At 41.6% G+C, this 14,954-nt stretch overlaps 1 protein-coding gene across 1 annotated transcript in view; it reads right to left on the reverse strand.

Annotated features, from left to right (window-relative positions):
- LOC149224623 (putative serine/threonine protein kinase IRE4) overlaps nt 1-14,954 on the reverse strand; it is a gene marked incomplete at its 5' end in the record, with an annotated part of 486,106 nt that overhangs the window by 98,959 nt on the left and 372,193 nt on the right. The window contains one exon of the mRNA XM_089388232.1: nt 3,700-3,780. Within this exon, the coding sequence (XP_089244358.1) occupies nt 3,700-3,780 (81 nt within the window). The remainder of the gene's footprint in view (nt 1-3,699; nt 3,781-14,954) is intronic.

Consider the following 14,954-nt stretch of genomic DNA (forward strand, 5'->3'; position numbering starts at 1 on the left):
CAAATGCAATATTTACTGGGGTTGGAAGTTTGGCAGCAAAAGGGTGACATCTTCCTTGGACAAGGGAGATATGCTACAAAGATCCTGAAGATATTTAGGATGCAGGATTGTAGGCCGATGGCTACTCCAATGATCACCACATAGAAGAAAATTGATGCATCAGAAGACAAAGATGTTGATTCCACCTTGTACACGCAGTTAACAGGGTCTCTGATGTATCTAGTCAATACTAGGCCAGACATTTGTTATGCTGTCAACACCCTCAATCAGTTCATGGTGGAACCAAAGAGGGCGCATTGGGCAGCAGCCAAACAAGTTCTCAAATATACACAGGGAACAGTCGAGTATGGACTCTTGTACACTAGAAGTAATAATATCGGACTGAGTGGGTTCACTGATGCGTATTGGGTTGGAAATTTAGTATATCGGGAAAGTACCTCTGGGTATTGTTTCAACATTGGATTGGGGATGACCTCCTAGTGTAGTAGGAAACAGGAATCCATAGCTCTGAGCTCAGCTGAAGCAAAATATATGGCCACTAGCACAGGTTCATGCGACGCCATATGGCTTAGAAAATTGCTTGTGAACCTATTCAGAAGAAGGATGGAAGCAACCAAGATCATGTGTGATAATCAGAGTTGCATCAAGCTCTCTAAGAATCCAATATTTCATAATCAGTCAAAGCACATTGATATTCGATGTGACTTTGTCAGAGACTGTGTCCAACGAGGAGTTGTAAAATTGAGCTACAATCCTACAGGAGAACAGGTGGCGGACATCCTTAGCAAGGCCCTTAGAAGAACAAAGTTCGTTTATTTCAGGGAGAAGATGGGGATGGTAAAGAATCCATCTCAGTAGCAGAAATGGATAAGTGTCAGGAGTTGCAGTGCAGCAGTTAGCAGTGCTATGGGAAGTATGATGCAGCATTTGAGAGAGAGTTGCAATGCAGATGCAGTGTTGGGAGGATGCAGAGGGAGTTGCAGTACATATGTAGCAGTGGCAGTGACGGAGCCATGGGCAGTAGTACAGGAGGTAGCAGTGCAGTGGATGTAGGCCAGCCAGCCTAGCATCAGCACAAGTACCGGTGCCAAATGATCAGTGTGATGTTCAGTGGTGGAGCATTACTAGAGCACATTCCTCGCTAAGAGGGAATGTTTATTTGGAGTAGCAGTGGATGTGCTCTAGCCATGAAAATTGGTGGAGAGGCTAAAGCACATGAGATCTCCAAGACCCAGAAATCGTTTTCGGAAATTCCTTCCGGATGAGGAGTTATTAAAATAATTAATATTTTTAATGGGCTACTAAGTCTAAACTTAGGAAAATAAATATATCAATGGGTATTAATAAAAATAAGGATGAGAAGCTTCTAAGAAACAATGATCAAGTCTATTTTAATAATAGTCGTTGATTGGGGACTTAATCTCGACCATTGATTCATCAACAGGAAAAGCACAAGACAAGACTTGAGGGTCATTTGGATAGAAACCAGTGGATACTTAGTATCCCAAGGAAAATCAATTTTTCATAGAGAAGGGAAAATCGATTTCAAAGGGAGAGTTGCAGGGTGGAGGAAGAGGGAGTGATTAGCAGCAGTCGGGAAGCTCAGAAGAGGAGACGCAGGGACTCTGAGAGACAGTGTAAAGGGAGATGCAGATCATAGAAACGCAGTGGACGATGCAGTGAAGGACAGAGCAACGCAGAGCCAAGCAGGATGACGAAAGGCTGATGCAGTAGGGAAAGGAAGTCCTCTAGGGTGTCAGAAAATCTCGAAGAAAGTCTCAAGTGTATTCTCCCAGTGTCTATGTAAAATCTTTCTGTAAAAGTGATTGTTGTTGAAGATTAATAAAACCCTCCTCTGTTGCATCGGTTTTCCCACATTGGGTTTTTCTGGTGACAATTGTCCAAAGTTAACTGTGTTGATGTGCTTGATTCTTGTGCATGTATTTGTTTCTATATAATGGTGTGATATCTGCAGTAGAATTTATTTTAATATTTACTTAAGGAATTTCATAAATAACTTATTGGAAAAAAAAGTAGGTAAAATAAATCAGTTGCTGCAGTAATAGAATTTTTGTTTAGAAATTTTCACAAATACGAAAGGACTCTCTCCTTCCTCTATATATATAAGAAGTAAGGGAGGCCAACAAAACATATGTGTGCCTAAAGCCTTAAAAGAAACCTACAAAGCCACAAGTAGGCTAACATGTGGAGGGTTACATTGCAAGGGTAAACATGTCAAGCTTGAAGGTGATATCATAGACAAGAAAGGCTTCAAAGAAAAGGAACTCCATGAGATGTGTGTCCAATGCTTCTGCTCCAAATCTCTGAGGACTCCAACGCTCTTATGCCATGTGCTCCACTATGACCACTCCCCCTGCACAAACACTATCACAACCCAAGCATCCCCAAGTCAATTCCATGGTTCCATGCAAGCAACCAAGATACCCCATGTTGTCTTGGTCTCGACGCTCTCCTCCTAAATTCCAAATGCTCCTCCTCCAATGCATGGTGTTCCCCAAGCAAGAAACCTCCTTTATGTGGCTAGCATGTAGAATGCCACCAAGCTATTTGAAGATCTCCAATGCCCCAAGGAAGAATTCCATGTAAGCACCTAGTTGATATTAGGTAATTACTAAGTAAGCAATCCACAATGTGCTAATCCATCATGGAACATCTAGGGGCTGATCAAACCATGCACCCTTAATCTCATGAAGCACCCCAAACATGGTGTTAACACTTTTAGAGTAACCGCAAAAGCTAACATATATGACACATGAGATGGGTGGAATTCCTCCAAAGGTACATGTTCATGGTGAAGCATAGGACATGGAAAGGGAATATGGTCACAGATGCTCTTAGAAAGAGTGTGCTAATGTTGGTGTTGGTAAGAAATGAGAAGGTTGGATTCAATTAGATCTACGATTTGTATGACAATGACAAGGATTTTCGATAAGTTGCAGAAACGTAAAGATGACAAGGTAGTAGGATTATTTTGATCAACATGTATATCTGTTCAAAAGTAGAAAATTGTGTATCCCCAAAGGCTTGATTTGAGAAAATTTGATCAAAAAGTTGCATAGATGTGGATTAACAGGACATTTTTGGTGTGACAAAACACAATTATTTTTTAAGAACTATATTATTATCTGAGTATCAAGAAGGAAATCAATAGGGTCATGGAGTGGTGCAACATTGCCTTAGATTGTATGCACCATTGCCCATGCTGAAGATGCCTTGGAAGGATATTGCAATGGACTTCATACATGGAATTTCAAGGAGACGACATAAATTTGATGCAATGTTTGTTGTGGTTACCGGGCTTTCAAATATCATCAATTATTGAATGTGGCCATTAAAGGGGTTCTTTAGAGTAATGGTCATATTGTAATGCATGAGCTATTGCAAATAAGTAAATGTTGTGTGTGTATGTCTGCATATCAGTTGAATAGATAGGTAGCTGGACACATGAGTAGATGAATAGTCAACTGAAAAACTTAACTTATGGGATTCTCAGCCCTTGTCTATAGATGTACCCCTATGGGCATTCTCTATTATGCAAGCTTTTTCATCATTTATTTTTCATTCTAGTTCACTCGTTGTTTCTAAATTTGGTGTCCATTAATCTGGGTCTGACAACACAAAAAGGATGATGGAAAATCAACATGAAAATGTAATCATTTTCTAGTTTAGATCACTCACCTTGAAAGAAAAGTTGCTGAAGGAATACTTTGTAGAAGTCAAGGGATCGTCAAACTCTGCTAGATCTCCACATTCATCCACCTGAAAATTTCAAGAGACATGATAAATTATCAACTTTTCTACTCCAGTAGTGATTAAAATAGGCATGTAAATATATTTTAGAACATAAAAGGCATGGTATAACTGATATCACATTGAAAGATGAAACAGGAGCTTAAATGGACGAAAATGTCTTTCCTTCATGAAGATTCTGGTTATTTTGGTTTAGGGCTTAACGAGGTCATATTTTTGAGCAAGGGCCAGTAAAAATGGGCCTTATTGATTTCAAAAGGTACTTATTTATAAAGTTTTTAGACCTTATGGTTTTAAAGTGCTATAAATTTGCCATGAGATCGCTATCGTAAAGACATTTTTTGAGTTTACCCTTAAATTTGTTAGTTTCTGTCGATACAATTGGTTTTGCTGAAATTCCAGTGTTGTAAACTCAAAAGTAATTAAAAGCATTAAGAGAAAGGTTGAAAAGGCCATGACAAATGCATCCTATATAGTTGGTTTTGAAAATTCTATGTTGTTCAAAGTCTTGGGAAGTACATCAAAGCAATTTGCATCACTTCAAATTCTAAATAAAAGTCCTATTCGAAAAATTCTAGACTGACGACAAGGAATCACTCCATGAAGAAAGAGATGTTGAATTGAGTCAAGCCATAGAATTACATAAGTTGCAAATAGCGAAAAAAGACCTATAAATTAATGATCTAAGGAGAAAGACAATCAAGTTGGTAAGGAATCAATCAATAAAGATATAATGATATTGTTGTTTGATAACCTGATATGATCTCAGTTACCATAATGAAAAGATATTCATAGACAAGCACAAGAAACAAGTATGCAAGCATAGGAAGAGAATTGTTACAACTATACATGTGTTGTACACTCATTTGTATTATTTTACATAATATTAGAACATCATAAGAGAGGGATCATTTTTTACCAAGTCTCCAATAAAACACAATAAATTAAGTGAGTGATCATCTTGGACCAAGTAATCTAAATAGTATAAAGGACAAATGTATTCAATTACAAAAGAGATGAAGTACAAAAAATAAGTGTGCTAATGTACACACAAGATAAAGTACTATAGAAGAGGTTTGGCTTGGAAGGAAACCTCAAGGTAATCGTTATTATTTCTTTTGTTTCCAATTATAGGTGAAGTACAAAACATAAGTTTAGTGATGCACAAAAGAGATAAAGTACTCCAAAGAAGGTTTGGTTTGGAAGAAAGCCTTAGGTTAGTCATTTGAATTTTTTTAGTTCTGTTACATATGTATTGAATCCTAAAAAAGAGAACTAAATTGGATGTGAAAAACAGTAATGCACGGGGACATGCCAGCCACATTTCCCACGCTTCAGGGATGGGCGAGCACCTAGGAAAACATTTCCCCACATCCCCCTGTGGGGGAAACTCAGGGAAACACATGGAAAAACATTTCCCAAGTGTGGAGATTTGTTTCTTCAAAAGGGAAACATCTAAGTGCCTTCCTTCCCCAAAACGGGGATACCTGGGAACCTCCCCCCAATTTTTTTGTCCCATAACCCATGAAGATAGAACAAAGATGAGGGATAGAGATTTTAGGAGTCTTACCGTTTCTATCATTTTCCTTAAATTTTTAGCATTACCATTAATTATTTCACGATGTTTGAGAGTGGTTCCAACCTCATTGGACTTCATATGCAAAAGGTAGAACTTCATATCTGATTCAAAATTTAGTAGACTTAACATTTTCAAGATTTCAAGAATCATAGGATTATAAAATTCCCATTGGATTGCGCAATGATGAATTTGCATGGGATAAATTGTTATAGTTGGGATTTGATCATTATTACTTTTATTTTTATAATTTTTGAGATGGTCACTATAACTGCAAAATCTAGCACCCGAGTGCAAAGCCTCACTAAGCAATCTAGATTAGGAGAGACAATGAGATTAGTGACCATTGTCACCTTAGCAGCTATTCTTGTGGTTGGTGTTATTTTTGTAGTATTGTAAGTGTTCTAGCCATGAAATTTGATGGAGCACCTAAAATACATGAGATCTCCAAAACCTAGAAATCGTTTCTGGAAATTCCACCTAGAAATGACATAATTAGATTATTAACCAATTTTTAAATATTTCCCAAGTCTATAAACTTAGGGAATATGGTTAATTAATCAGTATTAATTAAGTCAAGACGAGAATCATCTAGAAACTCACACGGATCGACCTAGAGATGATCCTAGCCATCGATTATGTTTTAATCTTGGCCATTGGTGCTCCAACACAGGATTATAAGAGGAGGTCGATGTGGTGATGGAGAAATCACATGATTTTGATTTGGGTTAGCATCGGATGTGCTCTAGCCACAAAAATTGGTGGACAGGCTAAAGCACATGAAATCTACAAGACCCAGAAATGGTTTGGGCAGAATCTAACCAGTTTGGGAGATATTAAAATATTTAATATTTTTAATGAGTTCCTAAGTCTAAACTTAGGAAAAATAAAATATTAATGTGAATTAATATAAAACTGAGTTAGAATGGTCCAAAAGTCATGGATCAAGCCAGATCTAATCTTAGTCATTGATTAGGGACTTAATCTCGGTCGTTGAATTGTCAACGAGAAAAGTATAAGAAGAAGCTTGACGATCAGTTGGAGAACACACCAAGTTGATCAAGAATTCGATTTTTTGGGGCAGGGCTTGCTGAGGAAATCGAAGGAGTGATCAGAGTTGTAGTTGAGGGGCAATGAATATAGTAGCAGAGAGGCAGAGATAGTACCAGGAGCATCAGTGCAGAAGCCGGGAGAGGGTTGACACAGAGGCATCCAGAGGCCACGCAGAGGCAACCAGGAGTTGCGCAAAGCCTGAGGAGGGCCAGCGCGGGAGACGCAGAGGCTCCAGAGGTTGACGCAGAGCCCCAAGAGACTGACGCTGGGCAAACAGGCTAACGCTGGGCCAGAGGCTGATGCAGACCCTAGAGGCTGACGCTGGGAGATTTCGTGGGACAAATTGGAGCAGGAGAGCTGGATAGGGTAACGCAGTCCCTATCAGGGTGACAGAGAGTAGCATAAGTGCTGCAGCGTTGTTGTGGGATTGTTCCTCTAGTGATTTAGCCGAAATATTTGTCTCCTACTAAGAGGTACTACTGCCGAGGAAATTCTCTGTTGGGTGAGCCATTTCTGGCACCCATATTGTATTCTAAAACTGCTTAATAATAAAACCCTCTAATAGTTGCACCGGTTTTCCCGCATTGGGCTTTTCCGAGGACCTTAGTCCAAAAACAACTGCGTCACTTGTGTGCTTGTTTCTTTCAGTTGATGTCTATATGTGTTGATACTGTACTTGTATTTATTTTCAGTATTTACATGGTAAATAACTTGTTAAGTAACTGAACAAGTAGGACGAAATAAATCAGATAGTACAGGAAGAATTTCTAACGGATAGACATAGAAATTACAATGTGGTATCAGAGCGTGGTTGCAGATCACAGGATAACTGAAGGCATCAGCCGAGCAGAGTAGCAGCAGCGAAAACAGTTGTCCCGAGTGACAGAAAATGTTCCTAGCAAAAAGCAGCAAGAAAGGGGTGACACAGAGAGCCTTCATCATCAGTACGAGCCAAGAGGAGGATCAGCGCTAAGGCAAAGAGGAGCAGACCTGACCTACACAGTGCCCAATCATCTTTCTCAGCCAAGAAGGATAGACGTTGTGGCCAAGAGGTGCAGATTGTGCTGGTGTCAGGATTGCGTAGAGCTTAGATGTTAATTTTAGGTATGTTCTATGCTAGAGCAATTTATTTCAATTTTCACAGTTAGCTCAATATCTTTTCTACATTAGCAATCACATCAGCATTAAAGTAAACTACAAATAGAACATAAATATAAATTGCAGAAGACAAGCCAAGACAAGAGGACACAAGATGTGGCGCCAGCCAGGGACAAACCCCAATGTGGGGAAACCCTTGATCAATTCTTCTTTTATGTTCTTCAATAGTTCAGCAGAGAAAGAGAGAGAGATAGTACATTTACAATAGAAGTCAACACTTTGACTTTCTATATCTGTATGAGATCAGTTGAAGACATGTTGCTTCAACTGATTCTCCAAGGTGACTCCTTCACCTATCATAGTGCTGCCTTTCGTCCATTTGCTGCACATAACCGTGTGACACCATGCTGTACTGTCACAGTGTTGAACCTTGATGACTGAGCTGCTCTCATCTGCTCTCATCATCATGCTGCCCATTATGCTGCATCTTCCATCATCATGCAGCCCTATTCATCATCATGCTTAACATGCCCATCATGCTGCATCTTCCTTCATCATTCCTTCCGCTGAGATCATCATGATGCACATTCATATTAGTGTCATCGAGATCAAGTTTGTGAGATCATCTTTTATACCACAAGTCAGCAAATCATGGCTTCCACAGGCTGCTCAATAATTTGATTCAAAACTGGTCAACACATTGACCCAATACACAACAACCTTGCCTCCAAATCTGTTGTCCCACGTTGCCCTTGACTGTTCCTGGTTAGGGTACTTTAGCAAACTGCAACAACCCTCAAACAATCCCTGAACAGTCCTCAAACAACCTTCAATCCCTGCGGCCCACCTTAGTGTGATCCCTCTACTTCCACACTAGAGATTAGGGCACAATACAGACCCATGCAAGTGCTTTGCTCTGGTGGTATGGCCTACAGCCTACCACACAGCCTACCTGTAACTTACGTTCTGCCCAAACAGAGTTCTCTTGCCCTTTCAACGTGCCACAACAGGCCTGCCCTTCTCCTTACCTAACTTGGGCTCCTAGCAAGTGTGAACAGACTTCACTATAGCTCCAAAAGGCTCCTACGCTGCCTCTTTCCCACGTTGAAGTGTCCTCTGCCTATAACCCAATCTAAGGTAGAAGTTCGAGATCCTTTTCTGCGGATTAGGCCTCTTCTTAACAATGATATGACCTACGTATAAGAGTCTTCAAGAACTGCGTGTAAGGTCTCCATGATCAATGTATAAGGTCTCACCATGAACAGCGTGTAAGGTCTTTGTTTGCTGCATAGATCATCCTCATAAGCCTGCAGCTTACTGTGGTTAGGGCATCACTGCGGTTAGAGCATCATCTTTAGGCCAACGTATCTTCATTGTGTCCCTCCTTCACCAAAACCCAAAGACGTGGAGAGGAGACCACACATGAAGAGGATGAGTGTTCCAAATGATTTCAAGTCTTCTATACTTATACTAAAACGTAGATGATGAATAGACATGACTATTAGGCTTCTAAGCCTACATAGGATGTTGGCCGACTTGACAATATGTCTTATAATACAAATAAATTCATTACTTCATAAATACTTATTGGAATCGGATGATCTTTAGATCAATCCTACACCTCTCGATGAGAGGGGTCCAATAAAAATATCAACTGCCATAAATAAGATGGCCCACATGGAGTTTGGCCCTAGTTTCCAATTTTAGCACTCCCTCTCAACTAGGGAGAACTCCATCCGCTGATCCATATGTTCAACTATACTATCTTTGCCATCAGTGCCATGCACTGCTCAGCTCAACTCTGCTTTCTCAGCTCTGCTCTGCTGAACCATGAAGAAGAAGAATTGCTTGAGAATGTGTCATACCATTCTCTACTGACCTGAAGTCAGTCTCAGAGTGTGTACCACTGGTCCCAGACTAGTCCTCAACCGACCCGAAGTCAGTGTCATAGTATGTACCACTCTCACTGGTCCTAGACCAGTCCTCTACTGACTCGAAGTCAGTCTCAGAGTATGTACCACTGGTCCCAGACCAATCCTCTACTGACCCGAAGTCAGTGTCATAGTGGGTACAACTCCTACAACTGGTCCCAGACCAGTGTCATTGATCCCAGATCAATGAAGGTCATCCTAGCATAGGGAGTAGGGTAGATACAACGATGCATCCATCGGTACTACTATGGTCCCTATCCTCATTTCCCTGCTCATTGATCAGATGAGAGGTACTTCCCATGAGTCCTAGACTACATGGGTAGGATGCCTCGACAGGAGAACTAATCATCCTGTCCACAGGAGAGTGAATCATCCTGTCCCACAAGAGAGCGAATCCTCTTGTTCACAGGAGAGTGAATCATCCTGTCCACAGGAGAGCAAATCATCCTATCACACAAGAGAGCGAATCATCTTGTCCACAGGAGAGCGAATCATCCTATCCACAGGAGAGCGAATCATCCTATCCTCAATTGCCATGGAGAACAAATCATCCAGGCCCACAGGACAACTAATCATCCTGTTCATCGTGCACCACCAGGGGAGGGTCAGTCACCCTGCGATCGTATGTTGCTCCAGTAAGAACCGCAAGCCCCCAGAGCTCCTAGAGCTCAATGTATGTAACATGCAAGACCCTTTTACAAGGGTCTCTCGACGACTCCAAGTCATTCGAGAAAACCACAAATTTGATCTTTCCCCGGGGCTTTGACAAAGTGTAGTAACCTGTACATCATCTCAGTGTTATGGAGCCTCCTTGCTCATCAACTTACCATATCCCAGATATGTCAGTATCTGATGTCTATCTGCTGGAGCAATCATCGAATACGAGATTCCTTTATAATCGAATCGCACCTCTGTTTGTCACAGAGAATCACAGTGCTATTCATCATGTGTACAATCAGCTCACTTAAGAGCTACTGCAACCATGCAGCTTCACACGAGATCATACTCGTAGCTATGTATTCGATCTTGCGGTGCTTATAGCAACCGACTTCTGCTTCCTACTCATCCATGATATCGAAGCAGAATCCAAAGAGAACCAGCACTGAGAAGTGCTTTAGTGATCCTCCACACTGCTTGCCCATTCAGCATTCGAATAATCATGCAGTTTCATATTTCCGGTAGTGTATCTCAATCCATGAGAGATTGTGCCCTGAAGATATCTCAGAAGATTCTTGGCACCAATCCAGTGAGGCTCAACCAGATATGAGCTCACCATGCTAACTGCAAAACATATGTCTGGACGGAAAGTTCACCAAGAACATCAACGCAAATGAGTTTATGAAACTCAGAGACATTTCCCAAATCTGGTCCGATATCACTACCATATAACTTCTAAAAGTTAAGATCCTCGACGTAGTCACAGGCATGCAGTTCACCATTCCAACTCCCTCTTACTTCTGCAAGTGAGAGGGTCTGCACCTGTTTGAAATAGGTCGTCCTCAAAAGGTGCTGGTATGAGAGGTCTATCATCCACAACCTTCGGATGGCTTGGATTGATTTCACTCCTAGTGAATCTCAACTTCATCAAACAGCTATTGATCCTCTCATACTATGCCCAGGGTGTTTTGCTTCAAGCCATAGAGGGCTTTCTTCCACCTGCATACATGAGATTCCTAATTATCAATCTCAAACTCCTCGGGTTGTTCCACACCTGTGGACCTGCTACATGAGGGGAATGCTCCCCTTGTAAGATTTTCCTTCGGTACATCTCAAACATGTTCTTTCATGCTCATTTTGAATTCAAGCTTCCCTGTCAGCATCTGACTCATAGACCTCCAGTGCTATGTGTCAATGGACATGTTCCCCAGTGGACTTTCTGTAACTTGTTACAACCGTGAACTCAAAAACATCTTGAAAATTCTATTTTCAAACACATACCTTTCCATCGACGAGTGCCACCTTGAAATCTTCAACTTTCATTGCTAAAATGGACACCAGGTTCTTCTTGCGATCAGGTACATAAAAGAGATTCTGTAAATGAATCGAGTTACCCTCATTCAATTGAGAGGTAACATTCCCTACACCCTTTTTTGGAATAGGTGGCATTGGCTCCAAGTATAATCCCACAATTGTTTCTGTTTCTGCCAAATTAGAGAGTGCACCCTTCTATCCGATGAAGTGCCTTGAAGCACTACAATCAATAAGCCAGATTTCCAAAGAATCTGAAGGAGAGGGCCAATCAAAGATAACACTTCTTTATCTTATCAGAAACAACATTTGATTCTTCATACCTGGGGTTCCTTGCTTTCTTTGAAGAGTCGACCACTACTTGTCATTCCTTTGATCATTGAAGATATCCCTGGAATGATTGGTAGGCCATCAGAAACTTCCATTGCGCCAGTCTAATGATATTCTCTGCTTCAACTTCACCCAGGTGAATTTGAAGAGGGATGAGGAACCCATTGATCCTTTTGTCCTGACCCAACTGTCTTCGGTGATTGCTCTTTCACTCTTGCTTGGGCATTGTCTTCACCTCAGCTCTGATTCCATGTTAATTTTAGCTATGTTCTATGCTAGAGCAATTTATTTCAATTTTCACAGTTAGCTCAATATCTTTTTCAGATTAGCAATCACATCAGCATTAAAGTAAACTGCAGATAGAACATAAATATAAATCGCAGAAGACAAGCCAAGACAAGAGGACACAAGATGTGGCGTCAGCCAGGGACAAACCTTAATGTGGAGAACCCCTTGATCGATTCTTCTTTTATGTTCTTCAATAGTTCAACAGAGAAAGAGAGAGAGATAGTACATTTACAATAGAAGTCAACACTTTGACTTTCTATATCTATATGAGATCAGTTGAAGACATGTTGCTTCAACTGATTCTCCAAGGTGACTCCTTCACCTATCATAGTGTTGCCTTTCGTCCATTTGCTGCACATAACCGTGTGACACCATGTTGTATTGTCACAGCATTGAACATTGATAATTGAGCTGCTCTCATCTTCTCTCATCATTATGCTGCCCATTATGCTGCATCTTCCATCATCATGCTTAACATGTCCATCATGCTACATCTTCCATCATCGTGCTTAACATGTCCATCATGTTGCATCTTCCTTCATCATTCCTTGCGTTGAGATCATCATGATGCACATTCATATTAGTGTCATCGAGATCAAGTTTGTGAGATCATCTTTTATACCACAAGTCAGCAAATCATGGCTTCCACAGGCTGCTCAATAATCTGATTCAAAACTGGTCAACACATTGACCCAATACACAACAACCTTGCCTCCAAATCTGTTGTCCCACGCTGCCCTTGATTGTTCCTGGTTAGGGCACTTTAGCACACTGCAACAGCCCTCAAACAATCCCTGAACAGTCCTCAAACAACCTTCAATCCCTGTGGCCCACCTTAGTGTGATCCCTCTGCTTCCACACTGGAGATTAGGGCACAATACAACCCCAAAATAGACCCACGCAAGTGCTTTGCTGTGGTGGTATGGCTTGCGTTCTACCTCACAGCCTACCTATAACTTACGTTCTGTGCAAACAAAGTTCTCTTGCCCTTTCAACGTGCCACAACAGACCTGCCCTTCTGCTTACCTAGCTCGGCCTCGCAGCAAGTGTGAACAGACTTCACTACAGCTCCAAAAGGCTCCTACGCTGCCTTTTTCCTACGCTGAAGTGTCCTCTGCCTGTAGCCCAATCAAAGATAAGAAGTTCGAGATCCTTTTCTGCGGATTAGGCTTCTTCTTAACAATGATATGACCTACGTATAAGGGTCTTCAAGAACTGCATATAAGGTCTCCATGATCAATGTATATGGTCTCACCATGAACAGCGTATATGGTCTCTGTTTGCTGTGTAGATCATCCTCATAAGCATGCGGCTTACTGTGGTTAGGGCATCACTGCGGTTAAGGCATCATCTTTGGGCCAACGTATCTTCATTGTGTCTCTCCTTCACCAAAACCAAAAGACGTGGAGAGGAGGAGACCACACATGAAGAGGATGAGTGTTCCAAATGATTTCAAGTCCTCTATATTTATACTAAAACGTAGATGGTGAATAGACACGACTATTGGGCTTCTGAGCCTACATAGGATGCTGGTCGACTTGACAATATGTCTTATAATACAAATAAATTCATAACTTCATAAATACTTATCGGAATCGGATGATCTTTAGACCAATCCTACACCTCTCGATGAGAGGGATCAAATAAAACTATTAGCTGCCATAAATAAGATGGCCCACATGGACTTTGGCCCTAGTTGCCAATTTTAACACTAGAGGTTCTAACCTTCAGACTGTTGGGGCATAGGAGGCTGTGGGTAAGTTGCGAAGCGAAGCTGGTGGGGTACTATGGTCAGAATAGTACCTAACGTGGCAAGAGCAAGGACAAGGGAGTTGCTGCCGAGGATTGGAAGAGGGATTTCTAGAAGGGAAATCGAGGGTCAGAGGAAGTCAAACTGAGAATTTCTAGACGAGAAGTAGAGAAACTTAAAAGAGTCGAAAGAGGAGCAGTGAAATGGCGATAAATGGGCTAAGAGATCAAGGTAGACTAGACAGAGCTTCAAACTTCGTAGTCTAGAAGGCCAGGATCTTGTCCATTCTAGACAGGTATTGCATCAAACACTTCACCTTGAAAACAATAGCAATCCCGGTTGACCCATCTGAAAATGACAAGTACGAGGAGGCAATCGCCAGGGCAAAGTGCATCATCCTTGATGGTGTCAAGGACCATATGGTGCCACACATTATCGAGAAGGAGACGGCAAATGAGATGTGGGAGGCCTTGAAGAAATTGTATCAGCATACTTCTGTGCAGAGCAGGATGTTACTTGAAAACCATTTGCGGTCATGTCAGATGTAGAAGGGACAGAAAATAGATGTCTTCCTTAGTGGATTAAAAGGAGATCCGTGATGAGCTAACTTCCATAGGGGCCACACCGGATCACGAACTGATGGTGAGGACCGCATTGAACGCAGTCTCAGAGGATTGGGAGGTATTTGTCCAGAGCATATTGGGAAGGACGAGCCTTCCAAATTGGGAGGAATTGTGGGTAGCTCTTCGTCAAGAAGAGATTAGACAGGTGTCCAAGACAAGGAGTAGCAAAAAAGGGATCAGAATCAAAAAGGAGGAAGAAGAAGATGCGGCTCTCACATCTGTGGGAATGCAAGAGAAAAGAAAGAAGAAGGAACTCTCCAAGGTCAAGTGCTTCTATTGTGGGGACCTTGGTCACTATGCGAACCAGTGTCCTAGGAAAAAGGGCAAGGGAGAAGCTTCTGAGAACAAGGCTGCGTCAGCTAAGGCGAAGAAGGAAGTGGAGACTGATGACAATTGTGCCATGAGTGCTCATGCACCTCGAGAGAAGAGGTGGGGAGACATCGAGCTGTAGTCAGACGAACTACACGTGATGTGGGGTAGGATCCTCGAGGTACCCAACCTCTTGGATTATACCTAGCTACAGGAGCCCCAAAAGACGAGTAGCAGGAGTGGCGGATGTCAGTAGA

This window comes from Pinus tabuliformis, chromosome Q, assembly GCF_031772625.1.
Source record: "Pinus tabuliformis cultivar Carrire ecotype Pingquan chromosome Q, CPIR1, whole genome shotgun sequence".
Classification (NCBI taxonomy): Eukaryota; Viridiplantae; Streptophyta; class Pinopsida; order Pinales; family Pinaceae; genus Pinus; species Pinus tabuliformis.